Genomic DNA, 26130 nt, shown 5'->3' with positions numbered 1-26130 from the left:
GAAAGTACTAAATCTGTAGAAGCCCAACAAACTTCTGTTCCATTAGGAACTGAGTCCATTCATCGCACATCCATTCCACCCTTTGTGTTGACTAATGCACCCTCTGAAACAGCTTCTCCGCCCCTTAGAACTTTACCTCCTATGTCACCCGGGTTCAGTAGTTTGCCTCATCCGTTAGCAATGTTGCTCAAGGGTATTTCTAAGTTTTCTGTTAATTCCACCAGTGATGTTATTGCCTTTCTAAGATTTTTTGTTGAATTTCAGGATCATGCTCTCGTTTTTTCTCTTTCTCCGAGTCAAATCCTTCAAATTATTTATCCCTATTCCGTTGGTGTTCTCTCAGACAAGATAGTTAGGGCAATTGCTGAACAATCATCCATAGAAGACTTCCATGCCCATCTGTTAGCAAATTTTATCCCCGCTCGAGCTAGGTCATCGCTCATTCAAAAGTACTACTACCGAGTACAACGGTTGGATGAAAACTTGGCAGACTTCATCCAAGATATTAAATTCTATACCAGGGTGTTTGCCCTTCACTTCCCTGAAGATCAGATTGTACAGGCCATTGTGGAAGGCACTTCTCTATCATACTGATAATACTTTTTTTGTGCGTCGCGCCCGCTAACTTTTGCCGAGTTAGAGGCTATGGCTGTCTCAGCCGAAGGAGTTAGATATGCCGACACACTGCGTGTGGCGAGGGAGCCCCCTCCTTCTTTTAGCAATCCTCGGCCTCCACCTCGCCGACCAGTCACTGCCCGTAAATGTTACGCTTGCGGGTCGCCTGACCATCTTCGGAACAAGTGCCCCTTGATTAAACCCAATGGGACCAGGAATGGAGCTGGGTCATCCCAAGGCTGTTTAAAATGCGGCGCCTTCTCTCATATTGCCAAGAAGTGCCCTAATGCTAACAGCACCCCCTCCTGCTCAACTTCAGGTGCAACTTCCACCAACAATCATAAGTGACTAGTGGCTTCGGCTGAGTCGGCTAACCCCTCTCCACAAGGCTCAGCCCCAGTTAAACCTGACGTAAATTCCGGAAAAAGTCAGAACTATTCGACATTACCATCTGAATGTCCCAAAGAATGTCTTAGAATTGCGGCGGATACTCCCGCACCAGTCCCATTTCTCAAAATTGAATTGAATAATGAGCCTGTAACTGCTCTTTTAGACTCAGGCAGTGTTTGTTCCATTATTTCGGCCGAGTGGTATTCCAAATTAAAATCTATTTGTAGACTTCCTGATTTTTGTTCGACTTCGGTTCAATATGTTTCGGCAAATTCCTCTCCATTAGAAATTTTAGGTTTTCTGTATGCTAAACTTCGTGTATCTAAATTTACTTGGAAATTTAAACTGTTTTTGGCCAAGCACTTGTCTTGCCCCATTATATTGGGAGCTGATTTCATGTCTCACACCGGTCTAGTGCTCGACCTTCAGAGCAAGTCGTGCACTTTCAAATTTGATAGTAATTCCAAAATCCCTTTGTTAAAATGTAGTTCTGTGTCATGTTCATCTATTTCGCCTACCCAGGATGAGATGTTGTTAGACCTTAGACATCTACCTGAGGAGCAGGCAGAGAGTATTCGTAAGTTATGTCAGTCGTTTCCAGAGGTTTTCTCTGATACTCTTGGTGTTACTGACCTTATCGAATACAAGATTGAGGTTACGGATTCGATTCCTGTCCGTTTTCCACCTTATAGGCTATCTCCACCTAAAATGAAGGCATTGAAAGAAATCATAGATCAGGTGCTAAAAGATGGTATTATTCGCCCCTCTAAGTCGGCGTATTCTTCGCCTATTTTTCTAGTCCCGAAACTTCAAGGTGGCTTCAGGCCTGTGATTGATTATAGGGCTCTCAATCGGAAGTCGGTGTTACAGTCCGTGCCCCTTCCAGACCTTCACTCTTGTTTTTCGTGGTTTCGTAAAGCTAAGTTCTTCACCATCTTAGATCTTAATCAGGCATATAATCAGATACCGCTTGCAAAGGAATCTAAACACCTGACAGCGTTTGCCACGGATTGGAACTTGTATGAGTACAACCGCGTGCCTTTCGGGCTCCCCACGGGGGCAGCCGTGCTTACGAGACTGCTAGACAGGGTCTTCTCCGACATCAAATTTGAATACTTATATCATTATCTTGATGATGTCGTTGTGTTTTCTGAGAGCTTTGAAGAACATCTTAATCATCTGAAAGAGGTCCTAAATCGTCTTCGTAAGGCTGGGTTATCAGTTAAATTGTCCAAAGTCGCTTTTGCTAAGCCTTCTATGTCATTTCTAGGGCATATTGTGTCGCCCGATGGTGTTGCTGTAGATCATTCTAGAACACAGGCCATCCGTGATTTCAAACCTCCCAAAGACATCAAAGGTATTGCCAGGTTCATTGGTATGGTGAATTTCTTTAGGAAGTTTATTCCAAATTTCGTCAATAGAGCGGCGCCCTTCAACTTACTTCGTAGGAAAGGCGTAAAATTTGAGTGGGGACCTTCTCAACAAGCCGCTTTTGAAGATTTCAAATTAGCTCTGTGTAATGCCCCTGTTCTTGCAATGCCGGATTTCTCAAAGAAATTCATTGTCCAAACCGACGCGTCGTCGTCGGCAGTGGCTGCGGTCCTTCTTCAAGAGACCGAACTAGCGAGGCGACCCATCGCCTATGCATCTAGGACTCTTTCGGCTCAAGAAGCCAAGTATTTCATCTATGAACTTGAGGGTTTGGCTGTCTTGTTTGCGCTAGAAAATTTCCGCCTTTATCTGGAACATGTCAAGTTAGACTTGGAGACTGATAACCAAGCCTTAAGTTGGGTCATAGGTAGGCTGCGTCGTACTGGTCGTATAGCCCGGTGGGCCATCCGAATTCCTGCCTTCCAATTTGACGTTAGGCATATAAGAGGTACTGAAAATGTTGTGGCAGACGGACTAAGCCGTATGTTTTCTAATGAGGTAGAGACCCCTGAACAGGTTGATCGTTCTTCACCTCCCGAGTCCATACTACCTGAGGTTAATGCCATTCTAACAGATGCTCCTATGCTCTTTAGGGATATTGAAAAATATCAATGTGAAGATCCGATGCTGGCTCCTATAATGGAAACCCTTTCTTCTGGGGAACACGTCGTCCCTTATGTATTGAGGAATGGTGTTATATGTTGCCCGTCGAGGCATGATCAAAAGATGAAAGTCGTAGTTCCAGCTGTTCTTGTACCAATGATCTTCAAGTACTACCATGAGACCCCATTGGGGGGGCATTTAGGCATCTTCAAAACTCGAGAAAAGATTCGTGAAATGTTCATCTGGAAGGGTATGGACGGAGAAATCCGTGAATTGGTAAAATCTTGTAAATCATGTTGGCTTAGTAAACCCACCATGTCCACTAAGCAAGGGCTTTTGTCTTCTCATCAAGCGTCGCGCCCCATGGAACGACTCTATATTGACTACGTCGGACCCTTTCCCCAGTCAAAGGGGAATGCCAATAAATTCATCCTTGTGTGTGTAGATGGCTTCACTAGATTTTCTTGGTTATTTCCGACTAAGCTGGCTACCGCTCTTTCCACCATTTCTTGTTTAAATTCCATCTTCGCTTCTTTTGGTCCGTGTCAATATATTGTTTCAGATAATGCTAAGGCTTTCACATCTAATCCCTTTCGTAAATTCTGTTTTGATCTGTCCATCTCTCATGTGACTACTTCTGCTTACTATCCTCAACCATCTCTAGCTGAACGGGTCAATCGTAACTTGAGGTCGGCTCTTATTGCCTATCATCATGAAGATCATTCTAGGTGGAACACGTCCCTGCATTGGTTAGCTTTTGCTTTGAATTCGGCGGTTCATGAATCTCATAAGTTTACTCCAGCTTCTTTGATGTTCAAGTTTGTTCCCAACACGCCGCTCTCTAACCTTTGGTGTCTTAATGATATCCTACCCGAGACAATAGATCCAAATAATATTAGAGATCTATGAAAGAAGGCCAAGGCCAATCTTAAAATTTCTCATGAAAAGGTTAGGGAAAGATATGATCGTGGACGGAGGCCCACCAACTTAAAGGTAGGAGACCAAGTTATGGTAAAGAATTTTGTTCCCGCGGGCAAGCTTGCCCCCAGATTTCATGGGCCGTGCATCATTTTAGATTTCCTTACCCCGGTGACGTTGTTACTTAGCAATCCAGCCACCCAGAGGATATTTAGGGTTCACCTGTCGCAGGTGAAACCTGTATAATTTCCGTGCTAACTTTGTCTTTATAATTTGGTAAGAATCCTGAAGGTTATATTTTTAGTTTCATTTTAAGGCCTTCTGCCTCTTATTGTTTTACATTTGGTTGAATCTGCTTTGTATAAATTGTGTGAAACCTTCCCTGAAGTTACTCTGCTGTCCCCTCCATATGGCCATTACCACGCTCCCGTCTCCTGCTAAACCACACCAATGGCATTAAAATAAAAGTCATGAAATAAAAGTTTCCACGCCGCTGGCCCCTCAGCCTCACCACAAAGACAGTACCGTAAAAACATTTCTGTCCAACTAGAATTCTGCCGCCGAGATCTTACTGTTTCAGTGCCCCCGCAGCCGTGCGGCGCCGTACCGCCACTAAGGTGGGGTACGGGCCCACTCCACTCCAGCGAGGTCAGCCTGTGTACGGCGTGCTGGAGCCCTCCTTCCGGCCAAGGCTGATGTGCGGCGCACCACCCGCAAGCTACTTGTGGACTGTAAACAAACGTCGCATCTGCGGCGTGCAGCACGACTACCCCTCTCCTAGTGCGGGAGAGCGGTATCTCAGGGTACTTAAGGGGTCCGAGCGGCCTCCTCCTGGACACAGGCAGCGGCGGCAGGTCTTGTCGTCAAAATTAAGCGACAGATAATGTTCTTCTTCAGTTACATGGACACTCTATTTCTACTATTAATACAGCTTTGCTTCAAATCAACATTTGGTGGACTTAGAAAATTTTTTTTTTTTTTTTCTTCCACGCATTAAAGTTGTTTTTTTTTTTTTTTGAAATCAACTACTACAACCATAGAGACCTTTCATCAAAAGCTACTACAAAGAAATTCTAAAACTGGATCCCACTTTTATCAAACAACTTCTGAGACCTTAGACTATTGCAAAGTTATAGTTTTCTCTTCTAAATTCTTCAACTCATCAGCAAAACTTGGCCTTTTTTTAAACAAACTTTTTTGTTTTCTTCTGTGTCACCCCTTGGAAGGACTTTTGGGGGGGGGGAGGGGAGGTCTGTACCGGGCGGTACACCTCCACGCCGCGAATTCAAATATTGCGCCAGTTGAAACTTCTCTACAGGAGAAAGCCTGAACTTTAACAAACTGTATTAACTCAACGGTTTCTCGGAAGATGTTAACCGCAGGGGCTCTGAACTTTGGAGTATGGGCTGGCGACCACGGGGCCCTCAGCTGAGTCGTGGCATTGATTCCACTTACTTGTGCCAGGCTCCTCACTTTTATCTATCCTATCCGACCTCTCTTGGTCAACTCTTGTTCTTTTCCGACCCCTACGCTATTAGGTTTTTCGAGGGCTAGGGAGTCTTTCATTTTCACGCCCTTCGTGGCCCTTTTCTTCCTTTGGCTGATATCTTCATTTTTCGAAGTGTCGGACCCCTTCCATTTTTCCCTCTGATTAGTGTTATGTAGAGGATGGTTGCCTAGTTGTACTTGCTCTTAAAACAATAATCACCACCACCACAATCTCGGAAAATGTCACTACTGTAAATTTGGTAATTTTGAAGTGTTCTGAACTGTGTCTATTTTGAGTTGTGTTTGTTTGCTCCGTATCAAGAAGTTGGAACTTTCTCTAACAGATGTCGCTACCCAAAACTATGGTAACACACTCTGGTGCAATGGAATGAACTTTCTTGAAGAAATATTGTATTCCTAAGTTTTATTTTTACTAAATTTTGTTCTATGGTTTGTGGGTTGGCAATATAAATCCTTTCTTTCCGCCCGTTTTGAATGTAACCAATCATGAATTTACGTCATTAATTTTCCACCAATAAGGTGTTTCTTCCTCGTCTTGTGTATTAGTTTTTGCTCTTGGCCAATAAAAGTTTGTGGGCGGGTTGTTATCATTCCTGAAAGGTCTCGAATGTTCCACGAGGGTATATAAACTGCTGATTTTTTGTCTCGGGGCCACTTCAGTAACATCTTTCTTAGTGTGTGAATATGTAGCAGGGGGCGGGAAGCGCCTCTTTCTTCAAGCAGCAGTTCTCCTTCAAGGTAATGGCCTGTTAACATCTTCATTTCTTGCTAGCTCCCCTCTTGGGGAGGGTTCGAAACCTTTAGTATGTAACCTACCTTTTTAAAATGTAAATTCTTTTCTGTCTATCTATAACTTACAAATCTGTAAAGCGGGGATAGAGAGTGCTTCACCCTCTCGAACTCCCCTTAATTTTTGAAAAAGGAGGTGACTACGTTTTCATAACCGTTCTTCTTTTCTTTAATGTAGTAAAGTTTTCTCATACGTGTCACCTCCCTAGCTTGGGATTAGCCCCTGTATGATCGGCCTAGCGCCACATAGGTTTTAGACAGACTTGGTGTAGGAGTGCAAGTTATCGCCTCCATTCATTTTGTATTTTGGGCCATTTACTTAACCCGTTTTGTTTTCCTTCCTGCGAAGGCCTGGTAGATTGGGTATTAGTTACCCCTGTTTCCTTTTGTGCCTTAAGGGCAGATAGAAATGAAGTTTGTTGTAGCCTTTGATAGGCTTGTAAAATTGAGAGCGGGTCTGCTCTTTTTCTTAACATTGTAATTAGGAGCAAGTGCTCCTCGTACTTTGGGGTTTTCTGCCCTTCAGCAATTGCGGTTGTGAGCTGAGAGCTCAGGAATTAGACTTGGGGCTCGAAGCCCAAATCTTGTAACAAACTGTAATTTGTTAATTTGTTGATCTGCTACTTGGTACCTGTTATACTTTGTTAATTGTTGATTTTGAAAAGAAAATATAACCTTTGTTAAAGTTTTAAATTAACTTTAATTTTGTAGTTGAGACCTATTCCAGCCCGCACCTTCTTTCGCCTCTAACTACCACGGATATCTCCATAACAAAAAGAATTAGAGAAATTTAAAAGAAATCAAATAAGGAAATCAATTAATGTTTGCATTTCATTATCAACAGGATTATGATTAACTGCAATGCACCCTTAACAACAGATTGGACTATCCATATGTTTGACGGTATTGCCTTAAGACAGTCATGTTTGACTTCAGATGGGATTGCAATTTGTATTTTAGCTGGTAGGTTGTATTTGATATATTTTATATCCAGTGATGCCTTAGCTGGCACGACCTAGTGTTTACTGTGCGCTGTGTCTTCTGGTATGAGCTAGAGCAATGTTGTTACTTTCATTGATCTGTGTCTGTCTTATCCTTGGCTTTGACAGTATGAAAGTGACTGAGGTATGAGCGATGTTAGTAATGTAATTCTTTCTGCAGCCAGTCCCTGCTATGAATGGTGTGAAAATGTTGCTCATACGGTTGGTTGGTGCATGCATATCAGTGGGCTTGGCAGATTGATATGTAATAGCAACTTCTGATTCAGTGAGGAAAGCAACAGGAATCTACCTCACTACTCATTTCCCTAGTATGCCTCTTCAGTGATGCCTAGGCCATCTATGATAGTTGATGGTGGAGCTGGTGAGGATCCAACCAGCCTTAGGGCTGAAGACTGAACATACACATCCAGTGTTGTGTAGTAAAGATTTGCATAAGCATATATTTTATAAAGTACTGTTGTTTTTTCTTTTCTTCTTTTTGTTATTTAATAATCTTATGTTACAGGAAAATGATATTCCTTCGCATTGTCGAGAGATTTTGGACAAGTGGGAACAAGTTTTTCAAGCCAAAAATGTAGTTGCTCAAAAGCCTACTGGTACTGGAGAGGATATGGATGTAAAACTGGCTAAGCTTCTAGAATCTCAGGCACGTCCTGCTACTGTACAGAGAACCTACACTGAAGAGGAACGAAAGATACGGGAGGCTATTTTGGCTCAGTACAGTCAGGTAAAATGTGATGCTATGTGTTTGTATAGTGTGGTTCTTGATGTTTTAGTTAGAAGTGAAACATGCTAATATGGCATGTTCATTTAATTGATGTTTTCTATATTGCAAAGAACTTGTGTCAGCCTCACCTCAGTTGACTTATGTATTTCCACGATTGTACCCTAGAGGGCAGCTCCCTCGGACGTGTACACGGAGGATCGTTCTTTCGGCGAGACCTTTGTCTTATCTCTTTGGAGTGAATCTTTGCCTTGTTATGAGTGCTGAATATAAAGATGGAGCCCTCGCAGATTGGAGTGGCGTTATGTTATAAATGGGTTTATAACAGATTTAAACATGACCCATACTACCTTGCTTCTTGTAATTTAAATTACTGATATGACAGTTACATTAATCTTTATTTTAACCATGCTTTTATGGTGTTTGTAAGACATTCTTCACAATCATGCATAGCTGATTGATATGCGTCCTTGTACTCAGAACGAGAATGGGTTGTGTGTTTGTTGTTGACGTGATATCGATGTGTTCATGGCTGGGTCTCTGATTGATTTATTTTGGTGCACTGCATTGTAAAATACTTTGCCATCGTATCAATGAATGCCCTGCGTCTCAGCTCGAAGATCCATTTCGGGTCGTACGGAGTGCATAAGTGATGGGTTTATGCGTGACCGTTAGGTCACTAATATGTTGCTGCTAATTTCCTGAGCTGTGCACGCTATCCCTAACATATGTGAGACCCCATATTTGTGATCAGGTGAGTCACATTATCCGAGATTGTGTTCAACTTATTTACTGGTGCAACTGCTCGTGTCATTTGCCGATGCTGGCAGTGTGTATATGTTTGTGTGTGTGGGTGTGTGATAGGCGTGTAAGGATGATGTATCGATCAGTTATTCAATATTTTAATCTTTTTCTGGACCTCATGCTTGTCGTGGGTACGGCTATTCTTGTTTTGTCTCGGTGTCCGCCTTGGCCGTTTGTTGACCTGGAGGCCGCCATGTTGTTTATTTTCATTCGGGGGCTTGCCTGTCCTTCTCATTGGTTTTGAATTTTAATTCTTTGGTCCAGTGATGCTGCTCTCTGTGCTAAGATGTGATCTTGCTTGTTTGTTTATGTTTCTCTGGGTTTATTGTTAACTATTCTTTTTCTGCTCCTCGCTGCGAGGGATTTATGATGTGTAGTAATTGTTGAGACGAATGTGGAAATAATAATAGACGCGTGAGCTTGGAATTTCATTATGCTCGCTGAAAGAATGATTGAATTAATCCATGTGGATTGTAATTGCATCACGGTATTATGCAGCGAGACTGCGGTTGAAACGGTGAGTGCGTTATATTAATAATTTCAGCCTGGTGTTTTAAAAAGAAACGATGTGGTTACACATCAATGATATGATTTCCAGTTGGATGGGTTTGGAACGTGTATGTATTATTTCTTTTTGATTTCTGGCTTCATTTCCTATTTGTTCCTTTTTGATTTTATTATTATTTTCAATAAACCCTCATTTGAATTTAATTTGTATTGTACTGTTAGTAGCCTTAGTGTTTATCCTATACTGTGTTGAAGTGAGGGACATTTCCAGTTCAGGGCTGTGTCATTAGCCTTTCCTAGTCGCGGTCCACGCCTCGATTCTCCCGGTGTGCGTATCATAATGTGTCTGAATATTATCTAAAAAGGGAGGGGTTCGGTTCAGAAGGATGATGGCTGATACCATTTTTAGGATCTGTGGTAGAACTTTACTATTGTTCCATCAGATAACATCGTGAGACCACTATGCATGGCATGGAGGACGATGTTCTCTTGTTATTAGCCCCTCACTTTCTGCATGCAGTGTTACCAACTGTTATCCAAATGCTCTTTCTTTATTGGTCTGTGCACATCCTGGCTTGTGACAAAAGCCATTTTTGTAACACGTCAGGGGTACTTCCCAAAGATCCTCCGAAGCGAGTGGGGCCACTGTTTCATAACAGACCATTGGTCTAATTAATAATAACAATAATAATAATAGCCCATAACTTTGTCTTTTGTAAGTACTGTTTACCACTTTTTATTGTTTCACATTTGGTGATGAAATAAATCTGTGTTGCATTCTGGGAGTGACGCTATGCTGAATTTGTATCAGCCAATAGCAGTGCTCCATTACCTGCTTACTTTGGAAAATGTTGTTAGTTTTAAGATATCTTACTATAAAAGTAAAGTTACGTCTTGGGGTAGGTTGGTGGGTCCTTAACAGTGGCAATGGACACTTCTTTCTCTCCTACATGTCATACGATGTAGGAGTTACAGGTAAAACGTTACTAACAGGGGTGCAAAAGAGAGGTTAGGAATTCAACACAGTGTGTGACGCCATAACATGCTATACAAGGGTGCCAACTTACGCTCTGCACAGCTTCACTCCTAAATTGACAGTTTGCAAAACACAGGAGCATCACCTTACCTATGTTGCCAGCACTCTACTGCTGGGAGAACAGCTAATGCAATGCGACCGCGACACACAGCCCTTGTTAAACATAATACTATACTCATAAAAGCTAATGAATCAAAAGTAAAAACAAATTCACAATAACTTCAAAGACGCTGTATGTACTTACATCCAACACGAAAACGGGAATACATTACTACCAGAAGAAATGTTCAATTTTAAACCAAGCATAACTTGACTTCCTTCGCCCTCTACCCTTTATTCTATTTTACCCATAACCTCAAACTACTCCTACCTACCTATTCACTTGCCCCTCCCCTCCCTTACCCAACACATGCAGCTGGTCATACGTGTTCTGCTCCCAAGCTGTAGTCAGTGTTGAGCAGTAACATACACCAGACCATTGTACACAGTGCTCCACGAAGTGAGTAGGCATCAGATAACGTACCACACATTCTGCGGAATTCAACATCTTTCAATATTTAACTACAATTTTTCATTCTTAGGCCCATTGCATCAATATTTCGAAGTCCTTGCCCTGGACCACTATTAAGAAGATCAATCAGCAGACACTATTCTACCTCGTATCGACAGTAGTACATCAAGGAAAATTGTCAACATAACAAGAATTACTCTTGGAACTAAAGAATTTAGAGCATATGGAGCAGTACAAGCTGTACTTTTTTTTATACTACTTTCACCATATTTTAACTGTGTTTTGTAACGGTTCAAATCCCGTTACTACAAGATTCTATCTTTATTATTATTATTATTATTATTATTATTATTATTAATATTATTATTATTTAATTTTGTAATCTGATTTTGCTATGTATTGTAGTTAATTTGTTATGTACAGTTAAACCTGCTTTATTCGTAACTCTGTTCTACGTAATTCGTATTTGTACGTAATTTCCTTTAGGTCCCGGCAAAATATAATTTAAAAGCGTGTTAATTAAATCTTATTTATACGTAATTCGCTGTTATACGTATTAAGTGCCAGTGAAATATAACTGAGTTTTGCGTAATTGTAATGAGAATGTGCTTTTTAAAAAGAAGCTATTGTATTTACGAAGTTCCCTCTTTGTCGGCGTAGGCGGAAGTAGAGTGATCGGGTTTCGGTGCTGAAACAGAACAGAGAGTTTCGCCGAGTGACATTGTTGATCCTTACTTACTGGCGGCTTAACAAAGACGAGCCCCCTTCGCTCCTCCTCTACCTTCGTCGTTTTTAACACGCCGCCAAATATTAAGGTACATTGTAAGCAAAATGGGCGGTTTCGGTGCGTAAACAAAAGAAAATACAGTAAATTTGTTTGAATATGAGAATTTCTTTCGTGGGAACAACAGAGAATAAAATGTCCACGATGCCGGTATCTTATGTTTACTGTTGAACAGTAGTTGCTTTTAATTAACCGTGGAGAACAGAAAAGGGAAAAGTTATACGAGAAGTGGACGCTAATCCACACAAAACGAAAACTGAAATCGCTTCAGACTTAGGCATTGCTTATACCACGCTATGTACAGTCATCAGTAAAAGAAATGCTATTTTGGATGAGTTCTTAAAACTGGGTTCAAAATCAGCAAAGCGCAGCCGTCAGCAAGAAGGATGGTACGTAGATTTGGAGAAAGCACTTTTCACATCGTTCCAGCAAAAGCGGGCTGCAGCTCTACCAATTAGTGCAGACATGCTGAAGGCAAAGGTGATAGATTTAGCTAAAATGAAGAGTATCACTGCTGCTTTCAAGGCTTCATCGGGATGGTTGGAAGGATTTAAATATCGTCATGGAATTACAGGGAGAACAATTTGCGGTGACTCAACATCTGCAGACGACGTCACGGTGCAACACTGGAAAGAGGAGGTTCTTTTTTTTTTTTTTTTTTGCTAGGGGCTTTACGTCGCACCGACACAGATAGGTCTTATGGCGACGATGGTATAGGAAAGGCCTAGGAGTTGGAAGGAAGTGGGCGTGGCCTTAATCAAGGTACAGCCCCAGCATTTGCCTGGTGTGAAAATGGGAAACCACGGAAAACCATTTTCAGGGCTGCGGACAGTAGGATTCAAACCTACTATCTCCCGGACGCAAGCTCACAGCCGCGCGCCCCTACGCGCACGGCCAACTCGCTCGGTAGAGGAGGTTCTGTCGGGTATCGTAAGTGATAATCAGCCTCCAAACATCTACAACTGTGATGAGACCGGCCTATTCTACAATCTCCTTCCTAATAAGACATTAGCAGAAAAAGGTGACTCATGCCACGGAGGGAAGAAAAAATAAAATTCATGTAACAGTACTTCTTGCCACCAATGCAGGTGGATCTGACAAACTTCCTCCACTTGTGATAAGAAAATCGAAGAATCCGAGGTGTTTTAAGGGTGCGAAAACAAAACCTAAGGAAGTTGAATCCAATGGAACAGTGGTTGAAAAAACTGGACATTAAAATGAAAAAGAAACAGAAGAAGATCCTTCATTTTATGGATCGATGTGCAGTACATCCACCTCAAATCGTTCTGGAGAATATCCGAATGGAATTTTTCCCTCCTAACTGTACCAGTGTTCTACAACCGCTTGATTTGGGCATCATTGCAAATTTCAAAGTGCATTATAGAAAAATGCTGGTTCAACATTTAATAACACTGAGTGATGCAGGAAATGAACCTCTCTCCATTAATTTGCTACAAGCCATGAACTTTATTTCGGCTGCTTGGCAGCAGGTGTCATCCTCCACAATCAGCAACCGTTCCTGAAAAACTGGTGTCTTTCGAGAAGAGGCTGCCTCTAATTATGATGTGATTATGGGGACGAAGTTTTGTCTGGTAATGAGCTAACGATGGGTGTATAAAAAATAGAATTCGATACTTTTGTGCATTTCGATGACAATCTGGCTGTATGTGGAGAACTACCGGATGAAGAGATTATTGCTGATGTATGCCAACAACGTGGCGGTGATGGACCAGCTACAAGCGATAGTGACATTGGAGATGGAGATAACGACTTGAATCTTGACACCTGAACTGAGTGAAGTGTTAAAGTGCAGTCGAAGTGTGTAGGCGTTCCATCAGTGCGAAAAGTTGAAGTGAAAATGCTTTGAATGCATTACCAAGTTTGCTAAAGGAGGTTTATATTCTTAATGCAAGAAAAGTGAAACAAGCCAAACTATCTGATTTCTTTAAGGCCGGGACAAGTTCAAAATAATATTTTCTGTCTTAATGTATTTATTATTTGCAAGGATTTACACATATAGGTCTATTCCATTGGTTTTTCAGTAAATATGTGATGTATTGCATAATTCTGATTTCTAAGTAATTCTGAGTTACAAGTAGTTTTTTCTCTTCCCCTTGATATACGTATAAGTCAGGTTCGTGTGTGTGTGTTTTTTTTTTTTAAAGACATGTAAAGTGAGGCTTGCTACATAATATCATACAGTGATCTCCCCAGAAATTTCCATCAGCCGGGTGGCAGGAATGAGTAGCCGGGCGGGGAATTCTGCTTAAAAATAAAAATAATAAAATCTCAATTTATCCTTCTCAGAGCATTCATAATATCAGACAGGTAAACATTAACTGCAAAATTTAACTATTTTTGTATTATTATCACAAACAAGACATAAGAGTACCTTGAACTAGTGTTTTACTGCTTGTTTATTATCATGTAGCTCCGGTGCTTATCACTCGTTTGCTGTGGAGTGCCATACTGGTTTGTAGCATCATGCGGAATCGAAAGCTCGTATGTGATTCCACGCTAATCCATGCGCCGATCGCGCTCGACACTACGCGATAGTCAAGCTAAACATTTAAACTCCAATGTAATTGATGCAATTTTGCTGACAATAATGAAGAATATTAAATAAACAGTTTTACAGTATTTACGTTTAATTTGGAGCGCCCAGCTACTCAGATATGTATTAATATTATGTAACTAGCATATATATATCTAGGTTATTAGTCGGGCGGTCTGTAAAAATGCCAGGGCGGTGCACCCATTAAAAAGGTCCTAGGGAGGACACTGTCATATATGGATATGCTTTGTGAAACCTTTTGACATTGCAACACATGGTACAATACTGCTACCACAACTGTCGAGTCATCGCTCTGTCATTGTGTGCATTTAGCGATATCATTTTTAGGAAACACCTACAGCAACCTGCAATGCTTTGAGTTGGGTGGGCGTGAGATCATTGCTGATTTTGGAGATTATGTGTGGGCGTCAACTAATGGCTATATATACTAGGATCAGTGTCTTATAGAGTCAGTTGGAAGGAGAGTGAGTCCACAGTTGGTTGGAAGGAGAGACTTGCCATGAATTGTTGTAGTCATTTGGATGGAGAGGCCTCAGTTGGTCAGTCATTTGGACAGAGAGGCCACAGATGGTCAGTGAAGGATATGAATGGAGAGACTTGCCATGAAGTCAATTGGAAGGAGACTAACGAGGAGCAGTGATATGGATACGTAATCGTCAGTGACCAAATGGATTATATGTTCGGAGTGTGTTACGTATATCTGTTCGGTTGATTTCTTGTGTCAGTTCGATGACAGCTGAATATTGAATCGTCGGCATTCAGACCAACACAACAGTTATCGGTGAATTACTTTTTTTTTTTTGCTATTTGCTTTACGTCGCACCGACACAGATAGGTCTTATGGCAACGATGGGATAGGGAAGGCCTAGGAATGGGAAGGAAGCGGCCGTGGCCTTAATTAAGATACAGCCCCAGCCTTTGTCTGGTGTGAAAATGGGAAACCACGGAAAACCATCTTCAGGGCAGCCGACAGTGGGATTCGAACCCACAATCTCCTGATTACTGGATACTGGCCGCACTTAAGCGACTGCAGCTATCGAGCTCGGTGGTGAATTACTTGTAAAGTTGATTGGGAAGTGTAAATATAATTTCAAGCACTACTATATCTCGTCTGTGAAACGAAAAGGATACATCACCAAATTGGCTTGATATACCTATAGCTGATACCAACTCAAAGGAATACGTCATAATAACACTCGTACTGTAAAGTGAACCAGTGAGGGATAAATTTCTTGTACAACTTTTAAATATCCAGTCAAGAGGAATTCAAATGTAATACCTAGTTTCTTTCAGTTGTAATGTCATACTTTTGTATTCTCATCTGTTTTATCACAGCAAGTCTTACTATTTTTAGACATAATTGAAAGAATATAGTTTGTTCAATATCAAATTAATTTATCATTTAATGTCAATGGTAGAATTAGATAACCTCAAATTTAATGGGGAAACAAAATGACAATCTCCTTTTCCTAGTACCTATATGTTATGCTAAGTAAGCTTATTACCTCACACCCTAGAGATATTCAAGACTCTCATTCTATTATTGCTGCATTGAGTTGTAGCTGGCGCCCATCAAATATTGTATGTGTAAGTAATCAGGTAAGAACTAAGTGTGAGTACATAGTCAGATGATTGAATATTGTGTTTCGTGAATATGTTAACATTTTTTCATTCTAATTCAATTTTATATTTTTAAGTCAATGAGGAGTAGTCGCAGTTTGTCTCGATCATGTATTTTAACTGAGATGTATTTTAAGAATACCAACATTGAATTTCTCGCAAGGCATTTTATCCAACAAGTTGAAAACTATTTTATGTCTCAGTTATACTGATGATGGTTCACTAGAGCTGAAACATGTATGCATTATTATGTAATGTTTACTAATTAATCTTTAAGATTAAAACACATAGCATTGAACAGATGGAAATTTTAATATTTTTATATTGTGATACTATAATCAATACAGAACCAAAAGATGAATTTTATTTCTTGCAATACATTACTATGAAAGAAATAACAAATTACTCACAGCTAATGGCTGGCACAGGAAGGAGTAACTTTATACTGCTTATCATTTCTGAAATACACTGTGTGATTGTAACTACTCTAATCACATTAAATATGCATAAAATAAAATACTTAATCATCGCACTATGTGGTCTCACTTTGTACTTATCTGATTGCTTACACATACAATTGTTGATGGACGCCAGATACAAATAATTGTAACAGTAATAGAATGAGAATCTTGAATATCTCTGGGGTGTGGGGTAATAAGCTTACTTTGACAGCATAACATATAGGTTCTGGGAAAAGGATGGTTATCTGATCCATCATAAAATAAAACAGTTAACTGTACTTGATACTAAACAAAATATGAATGGATGAAAACCATAATGGTATAAGTGACATTTAAAAAAAAATGAGTTAAGTGCAGGATGTAACTCCGGGAGGATGTATCCTTTCACCAACAAAGGGATACAAGTGATAGCGGTAATATTCTGCGCTCTAGTGATTGGTGGTATAACTACAAATAGCATGCTTTATATGAGTGTTAAGATGTTTAAATTCCTTTTTCTCTGAATGACCAAAATGCTACTTATACTGTTATGGCTTTCATCCATTCATATGTTCTTTGAATTTCGAATTAAATGTGAAATTTGCCACGTTAATAATAGTACAATATCAACTTCTGAAGTTAAAATGGAATGAAGCTGTAGGCATTAAATTTAAAATACTCTTGACCGAACATTAGAAATCTGTACAAGAAATTTATCCCGCACTCGTTCAGTTAACAGTACCTTGGACACTTTAAGTGTTATTATGATGAATTCCTTGGAAGTGGCATCAGCTGTAGGTATCTCAAACCTAATTTGGTGATGTATCCTTTTAGTTTCACAAATAAGAAATAGCATGGCTTGAAAATATATCCACACTGCACAATCAACTTTACAAGTAATTCACTGAACTGTTAGTCTGCATTACGACAACTCAAAATCTTCGACCTTTACCGAACTGCCACAAGAACTCGACCGAACATATATACGTATACACGCTGAACATATAATCCCTCTGGTCACTGAAGACCCTGTATCCTTAGAACTGCTTCTTCTCCATCCCACTACAACTCTTCATCGATCGAGCCTATCCATCCAACTGACTACAACACTTCATCGTTCGAGGCTGTCCATCCAACTGACTTCCACTGTGGGAGACCTGCTCCATTTATAGATATTAATTGTCCCATGGTATTACACCCACATCATGGTTAGAACAGTCCATGACATGGCTCAAACCAAGCGTCGACATATTGCACGTAATATTTTAAATATCCGCAGGCTAGGTGAATGTAAGTTTTAACTGCGCCTGCAAATGTACGCTACCTACAAAGGAAACTTTCAAATTACCCTTTAAAAAATACAGAAAGAACAGATAAGATAAATATTAACTGTGTCTTCATATTTGTGCACTATACCAAAGAAATTTTACATGACGACTTTTTAATGAGGGCTAATCCCATTTTACCAAATTAAGAAAAAAAGAAAGAAATAGAATCTTATCACAGAGGCACCGAAACTTAGTATCCGTACCTAAAACACTTCCAGTAAAGAAAATCAATTTTCGGTGCATGTGTTAAGAGGAACAGAACTATGGTAGGCAAACCCAAGGAAAATTTAAATGACATATTACAAACTTCTTTTTAAAAAAGGGAAAAGAAATTGCCTCCAAAAAAGAAAAAGACTTTAGCGCAAAAGCTAAGTCATTATGACAGTTTTAGTGGTGAATGTGAACTCCGAGGCTAAACTCCTACGCAAAAAGGAAAAATTACATTTAAATTAAGTTAATGTCCGAAAAGCAAGAAGAAATAGTGCTTACCTCGAGATAGGCATCCCACGATGGGACTGATGCAGAAGCACGACAGCTCACTAGGCTTTTACGGCGTCAGTTGTATGTCCTCGGTCACTGTCCAACACAAGCATGTTTTGTTTTTGTAACAAAGCTCCCAGGCAACGTTGCCAAACGCACTACACCCAGTCCTCAACTAATGCACTGTCCATCCAGTTGGACTCGTGTTTTAACAAGAACACCGGGCGGCAAGTTTCCTTTCGGAAGTATTTTCCTTTTCAAAACCACATATCGAGGGAATTTGATTCCATCCGCTAATATGCACAACATTATGCACATCGTTGCTTTTCGTTACCGTCTGTTCTGATGGTTACACTGTTAGAACCCTTCAAATCCGCTGTATTTTTTGTCGACATCTCAACTTAGACAGGTGTCTGGTCAGCATTCTCAATATGCGACAGCAAATAAGAATTTTGCTTCCTCAAATGAAGAATATGACGCAGAAAGGCCATTAATCTTTCTTCATGTCAGACTCATTGGCTGAAAGATCAGCGTACTGGCCTTCGGTTCAGAGGGTTCCGGGTTCGATTTCTGGCTGTGCCGGGGTTTTAACCTTAATTGGTTAATTCCAACGGTACGGGGGCTGTGTGTGTTGTCTTCTACATCATTTCATCCTCATCATGACGCGCAGGTCACCTACGGGAGTCAAATAGAAAGACCTGCACCTGGTGAGCCAAACCCGTCCGGGATATCCCGGCACTAAAAGCCATACGACATTTCATTTCAATCTTTCTTCATACACCCCAGGGAGACGACGTAAAATAGATGTCCATCTCCGAATGCACAAACCCTTTCTCCGATAAGTTTCGGATCCATACGTTGCTTACAGTAAAACCCAGTGTTTTGAGTTCTTTTGAGATCTCTAGTGCTTTCAGTTGACACATTTTATTAGAAACACCATATCCTAACTTCTATCACAAATTTGTGGAGTAGTTCTTCAATTTCCAGAAACACTGCACTCCGCCCACGGAATGCTCTGTGATCGCTGTTACTTTTTAGAAGTTTTTCCTTCTTCCACCAATCGTGAATACACGATTCATCAATATCGTACTTTCTGCCAATGGCAAGATTTCCGTATATTTCAGCTTCGCTTACAACTTTAAGTTTCCCACACACAGTAAATGACCACAGACGCCATTTAGAATCCATCGCTTAGTATCGAGACAGCACTTTCACGGGACGGATACGGAACTCGAATGTGAGCGAGACTCTCGCAAAGTACGATATCCCGCGAGATCAGCTATTCACGCACCCAGCATTTCAGCAACACTTGAGAAACAAATGACGATCGAGCATCAGCAGCAGCGGCTTTCATATTTACCGCATATTTACCCATATTCTTTTATTTACCGTATTTCATTACCTTACATTTTGCATTTACATGCCACTGTAAATGTATTGAGAAAAATCAATCTTGTTTTCTAGAACGCAACTAAAACACAATAAGACCTGAATGGCCGTTTACATGTGGTATATTGAGTATGGTAACCGTATTCAACTCTATTTCAATACTCCATGTAAATGTAGCAAATATTTACGAGAATTAACGGCTTGTATACAGCCCGCACCCAAGATTTAGAACCAATATTTTGGGCAAAAAAGTGCGAGTGGTATTCGGGATTATACGGTAACTTTCAGAAAGACAATGTAGTGGTAAAAATAAAATAAAGAAATAGCAAAGCTCATGCAGTTAGTTCTTGGCTGAAGTGCTGAAACATGTCTTTGTATTATTTTTACTATCTTCCCTGATTATTTAGTCCTTCCTTCAATTGAGAATACATCATTTGCTTTGGAAAGTGTGTGTTTCGCTGTGGGTGACAAGGCCAGTTTAGTTTTTTTTAACGATATGTACAAAATGTTCAGCTTCCTGCCTTTCAAGAAAATAATCTACCAAATATTGAAATACAGCATGAAAAATCTGAGGACAGAAGTACGTGTTTGTGTTGTTATAAGAAAAATATGTATTTTAAAGGGAACCCTGCTTGCTGTTACTGTCACAACATTCACAATACAATCTGGTGTTGATCGATTTCCACTTCCTGCTTCAATTCTACAAGCATCATTCTTTCATTGAACATGCAGCTTGCTGTGTTGGTCAGTAATCTACATTATTATTCTAGAGTTTGTGTTTAATCAGGATTTTACATTTACAGATTCTGAAGAAGGTAGGCAGTGATGATAATAAACCAGATGTCAAAGAAAATGTATAAGTTTAGTGAATTTGAGATGTAAATATCCATGCTTCAGCCAAGGTCATATAGAAACTGAAGCAAAATATGCAGTATATAACTGTGGCTTAAAGGTATGGGATGGATATGGATAGTTAATTAACAACTAAAAATATACATGCTTTAAAAGTTCATCATCCTCTCATGTGGTGGTGGTAATAATAATAATAATAATAATAATAATAATAATAATAGCCAGGCTGAGTGGCTTGGATGGTTGAGGTGCTGGCCTTCTGACCCCAACATGGCAGGTTTGATCCTGGCTCAGTCCGGTGGTATTTGAAGGTGCTCAGATACATCAACCTCGTGTTGGTAGATTTACTGGCACGAAAAAGAACTCCTGCGGAACAAAATTCCGGCACCTCGGCATCTCCAAAAACCGAAAAAGTTGTTAGTGGGACATAAAGCCAATAACCTTATTATTATTATTATTATTGATAATAAGAATAATATTGGCCTCAGCTACTGTGTGGAATAATTTTTTAAATTTGATGCCACCTAGGCTGCCTGAGTTTCAGTTTCGATGTTTAGTTTTAATATAGGCCTACTAGATGAGAGTAAACTGAGTCTCTCTTGGGCAGTCTATGGCTGAGTTTTAATTAATTTTGTTGGATAAATGTCTAATGTTTCACCAGAGATCTTTTACATGCCGGCATTTTACGACAGGGAGTGTTGGACTCCTTTTCTACCCTTCAAAAATCCAACCTCTGTCTTGTTTGAATGCGTGATCTTGGGATCCGGTGACAGAAGACTGATCCACAGAGGGAGCTATCTCATGTGGTGACATCATACTTTATGGTTTCCCATTTTCACACCAGGCAAATGCTTGGGCTGTACCTTAACTGAGACTACGCCCGCTACCTTCCCAGTCCTAGCCCTTTCCCATTCTCTCATTGCCGAAAACCTTCGATGTGTTAGTGTGATGTTAAACAAGTAGCCTTACGTTACCTTACATCGTACTTCACACCAAAATTTTCGAAGATACGAGATGGTGTAAGTGCATTTGAGAGTACATCATTTCATACTGTCAGTCACCACCAGACTTACAACAGATCTGTGGGTTGTACTGCAACACTACTTCCTAAACTATTTGAGGATTTGGAGATCTCTTGGCGCGCAAACAAAAACAGGCCATTGTTAACAGAGTGGTGTCTCCACGTTCTCTTGAATGTGCACTCAAATCTATTAAGGATGCTACATTTCTGGATATGCTAACTGTTGCCAGTAATCATGATAGTTTGAAATTATTCCCAGTCAGCATTGAGTATTTTGATGGAAAATGGGTATCATCATCATTTCCTAACTCGAGTTTCCTGGGTGTGGTGTACAAAACAGGCATAGTGTCTAAAATTCTAGATTTAAGTAGCTGTGAGAATGAAACCATGAAGACCATATCAGATTTAATTAGTGTGTTGAAACACATTGTACCATGAATTTTGCTTAAATGACCTTACAGGAATAGAATGTCCTTCCCCTGTTCTGCAATACTTAGCAACATGGAACTGATTGATTGTCTGTTGACAAAGAGTCAATAGTTCTAAACATTTTCAATTTTTTTTCAATTATATGGTATGTGCTGTTCGCTCTGAAAAAAGAAGTTTTGTGATTTTGCCAGCATAAATTATGAACAATTGTTTTGTCACTGCTAAACATGCTGGCTAAGCTTTTTTTTTTTTTTTTAACCTTTGAGAGACTCCTTAAGTTTTTTTTCAAAGTCTCTGGAAAACCAGTTTCAGAATAAGTTTATGCCAATGAAACTTTCCCAAAAACTTGAGAATCTAAGTAAAGCTGGATTAGAAATAGAAGAGAACAATTTCATAAATTCTGCTCGGTTTCTGTACCATTCATGTAAGGGCACTGGAGATAAATCAGTGTGATGGAGGCATTTTTCTTGGAAACAATAAATTTTCAGTGGAGTGCATGTTTTGAAAGGTTGTGAATGTTAAGTTTTTCCAACAGTTGTATAGAATTATTTTTCTCCCTAATAATTGCACGTTATGCCAGTGTTGAAGGGGTATTTTCACTCATCATTCGATAGCTGCAGTCGCTTAAGTGCGGCCAGTATCCAGTGTTCGGGAGATTGTGGGTTCGATCCCCACTGTCGGCAGCCCTGAAGATGGTTTTCCGTGGTTTTCCATTTTCACACCAGGCAAATGCTGGAACTGTACCTTAATTAAGGCCACGGCCGCTTCCTTCCCACGCCTAGCCCTTTCCTGGCCCGTCGTCGGCGTAAGGCATATCTGTGTTGGTGCGACGTAAAGCCAATAGAAAAAAAAAAAAACAATATAACTAAGCATTTTCCATGTAAAGAATTGAGATTCCCCTCACTAAAGGACATTTCCTCTTTACAGGAGTATGAACAGTAAGTTTGTAAAATTAATAACAGTGGCTGGCTTTACTGTATTTTCTTATTGTTCTCTATGATTTACTAGGAATTTAACTGCAGGCTTTCTTTATCAACACATCCTACTTTGCCATTTTAAGTATTAGACATTTTTAGGATCTTTTGTAATTGTTCCAAATCCTGCATCTATAAGAAGTGATGGTGTCACTATGCTATTGTAAACAAATAGGTTAGTCTGGATATTGAGGTCATCATAAATTTATTTACACCACATTGTCAGCAGGGTTATCTGAGAAGTGCCAAATTGATGTTACCAACTGGAAAGATGCAACATGTATTTGACTGATGTGGTGACATCTTGTCCATGTGGGCCCACAACATTTTGAACAACAGTGCTGGAGGCACGAGCCTGATAAAATATATTTTAGGAAGGAACGAGAAAATCTAAGAAGATATGATGCCACGTTCTACAGCAAGAAGGAGCTTTGGTAGATCTGCCAGCATTACAGCAGAGCTTTTGGTTATAGAATTGATCTCTTCGCCCAACTAAGATCCCATAGTTAGCTACATCATTGGTCTCTGAATACAGCCGTTACACTCGCCAATGTGCGAATGATGGTGATGACTAGATATAATAGATGTTAGCATTTTTTTTACTAAGAATTTAGCATTTTAAATATTAAATCAAGTGTTTTCTAGTTTATGTTGGCATTTTGTAGCATTTTTCAGTGGAAATTATATTTTTGAATGGAGAATTGTATGTTAGATATCAACATATGAACTGCTGGATTTTCTAGATTTTCCAGCTTAAATTCAAGAAAATAACTAAAGGAAGATATAAAATTGATGTGAAATTGTGAATATTAACCAGCACCTATATTGATATGGACATGCTTACTCGTAATATATCTGCATGCATTGAGGAATCCTTATTGATGGCAATAGGCTAAGTAATTTTATTTTGTCATTTGAAATTTGAGCACACCAATTAAAAGTTTAACACAAATTATTTACATTTTATTGTTTACTGTTTTAACCTGACATTCAGTGAAATCATCACTATTCAAGAAATGTGAGGTTACATCATTGGAAGCATTCACTAAAAGTTCAACAATCTGCAAATTTCAATTGTGCTTTCCTTCTATCCATGTCAGCCTTCTGATTTCAAATCAGTTGAAAGTACAATACAGACATTGCATACACTTACCATGGCTATCTTCATCTAAGGCAGGGCCTCTCAGGGTGCATGCGCGTGGTGCATGCGCGTGGTGCATGCACTGTGCACGGTGCAAAAGACGAGTTCGCTTGGTTGACCAGAGTGCAGACCCCCCACTCCTTGATTTGGAGCGATAGCGCCTACTCTCTCTTTCCTCACGCCTGTCTCGCTCGCTCCCACTGCCTCCCTCTTCCCCACCTGCCCCGTAGTGCTCCATATCCGAGCTTGGTTGAGCCGAGCTTAGCCGAGTAGCCCAGAGACGAAGCGTTGGTCGGAACCAGTTGAGCGGGACTGATGCACAGTGCACGGAGCACTTGCACCTCGATTTGCACGCGTGAGATTTTGGGCGTTTGAGAGGCCCTGATCTAAGGATTATTCATGAGAATGTCTCATAAAAGTATATCATTACTTCTTGTTTTGTCTCTTTATATGAAACCTATTAATAAATTAATGGTAATGTTCAAAACTAAACTGAAGATAAGCATTTGAGTTAAAAGGAGTAGCTTAAGAGACTCAGCTATGCACTGGTATACTGAAACTGCTCCAAACTTTCACTCAAGCAAAAGACATGTAAGAGATACTGAGATGAAATACAGCAGGAAATTCTGAACTCTAAACCAAAAGCACACCAGTAATAATGTAACACAACTTAATGTAAAAAAGAATATCATCATCATCATCGTAAGTTTCTATTTTTCCAAGAGATCAGTAAAAATGTGACAAACTTTATGGAAATAATATTTAAAATTTTAAAAATATTGCAGGTTTCTATTACTCACTTTTAAGGTGTCAAGGATCGTACACCTAGCTATGAATCTGAGCCATTGCCCTCGTCAGCTTCTGTATCCTAATTGGATCCACTGGATGCAAGAGAGATGATTATCTTATACATTCGTTCACTATTTCTTCATACCTGCTGTCTCCTTTCTTTCATGGTTTGCAACACTCGTCTAGTCTTCAGGAGCAACCTGGTCAGTGCCCTCCCTAATCAGCGTTTGTACTTCGGCCATTGGAAAATTTCTCATTAATTTAGCATGGTAGGGAGGAAGCCTGATGACTTGAGCATCTCGATGTCTCCTTGTGTACATAATTTAGTACTAGTTCCTCTATTGTGGTGGGGAGTATAATGCAGTCTTCTGATTAGAGTTAAAAGCAGATGGTTTTCTAGCTGTGCTTTCCCTTGAAGTAATGAACACCACAATCATTGTATATTTTTTACAATAATGAAAGTATCTTGTCAATGTCAATATAATACAGGTCTTTTCTTTTTGCAAGGAACTCGACAATACCAGCCCAATGCATTATATTTAAATAGAAAAGCACACAATGTACATGTTACACATTATTACAACTTTTAAACTGTCATTCACTGCAGAGTTGCTGTATTGAAATAATCTTTCTAATACATGCTAGAGAATGGTATGCCATGCATTAAACTCAACAGAAAATGCTGTTTTAATAATTAACATAAAGAGAAATATTATAGATAGCATCATTATTTATATTATAAATGCAATTGACTATTAAAACATTGTAGTTTAATATATTGCCAGTCCAAACTTTTGTGACTGCTTGCGCTGTGGAAAGCGTACATTTAATAAAAAATTAGGGTTTTGCAGATAACTACTGCATTAAATCATGAAATAAACAAAAACCTTGGGAATTTTAAATCAGGTTAATGAAGACTTCTTAGTTCAGACATACCCACATATGTGTATATAAAATCTTACCAAGACCAGTTCTATACTATGGAAGTGAAGCATGGACAATGCTAATACCATTTCCACTAATGAGGTGAAATTCATGAGAAGAATAGCAGGATATACTCCATCAGATCATAAAAGAAATGAAACAATATTGAAGGAGCGCAAAATTCAATCAGGAGTACCATATATACATGTTATCAAGAAAGGTGTAAAAGTCTTGTTTGAAGAATGGATACAGGAAAATTTCACAAAGAAATTCTCAAGTACTACCCTAAGGGAACAAGAGCCATCGGTCATCCAATGAACATTGGCAAGAGAATACTTTGTATGATCGTAACAGGCCCCTAGATCTAGTACATGAATGGATGATGATGATGATGATGATGATGATCACCAACCTTTCATTATGATTTCAATAAAAAGAAATCCGCTAATGAGGTGATTTCAATAATCAGCTAATATATGAGTTCAGTACAATATGTTGCCTATCAATTTCCATTTTCAGACATTTTCAATTGGGTGAATCTTCAGG

General features: G+C 39.7%; 1 protein-coding gene across 1 annotated transcript in view; it reads left to right on the top strand.

Annotated features, from left to right (window-relative positions):
- The window catches only part of LOC136871700 (coiled-coil domain-containing protein 43), a 60200-nt gene that overhangs the window by 13680 nt on the left and 20390 nt on the right, over positions 1 to 26130 (top strand). The window contains exon 2 of the mRNA XM_067145216.2: positions 7762 to 7983. Within this exon, the coding sequence (XP_067001317.1) occupies positions 7762 to 7983 (222 nt within the window). The remainder of the gene's footprint in view (positions 1 to 7761; positions 7984 to 26130) is intronic.

The sequence above is a fragment of the Anabrus simplex genome, chromosome 4, assembly GCF_040414725.1.
Source record: "Anabrus simplex isolate iqAnaSimp1 chromosome 4, ASM4041472v1, whole genome shotgun sequence".
Lineage (NCBI taxonomy): Eukaryota > Metazoa > Arthropoda > Insecta > Orthoptera > Tettigoniidae > Anabrus > Anabrus simplex.
The sequence above is the reverse complement of the archived record's forward strand: the minus strand, read 5'-3'. Positions and strand labels throughout refer to the sequence as shown.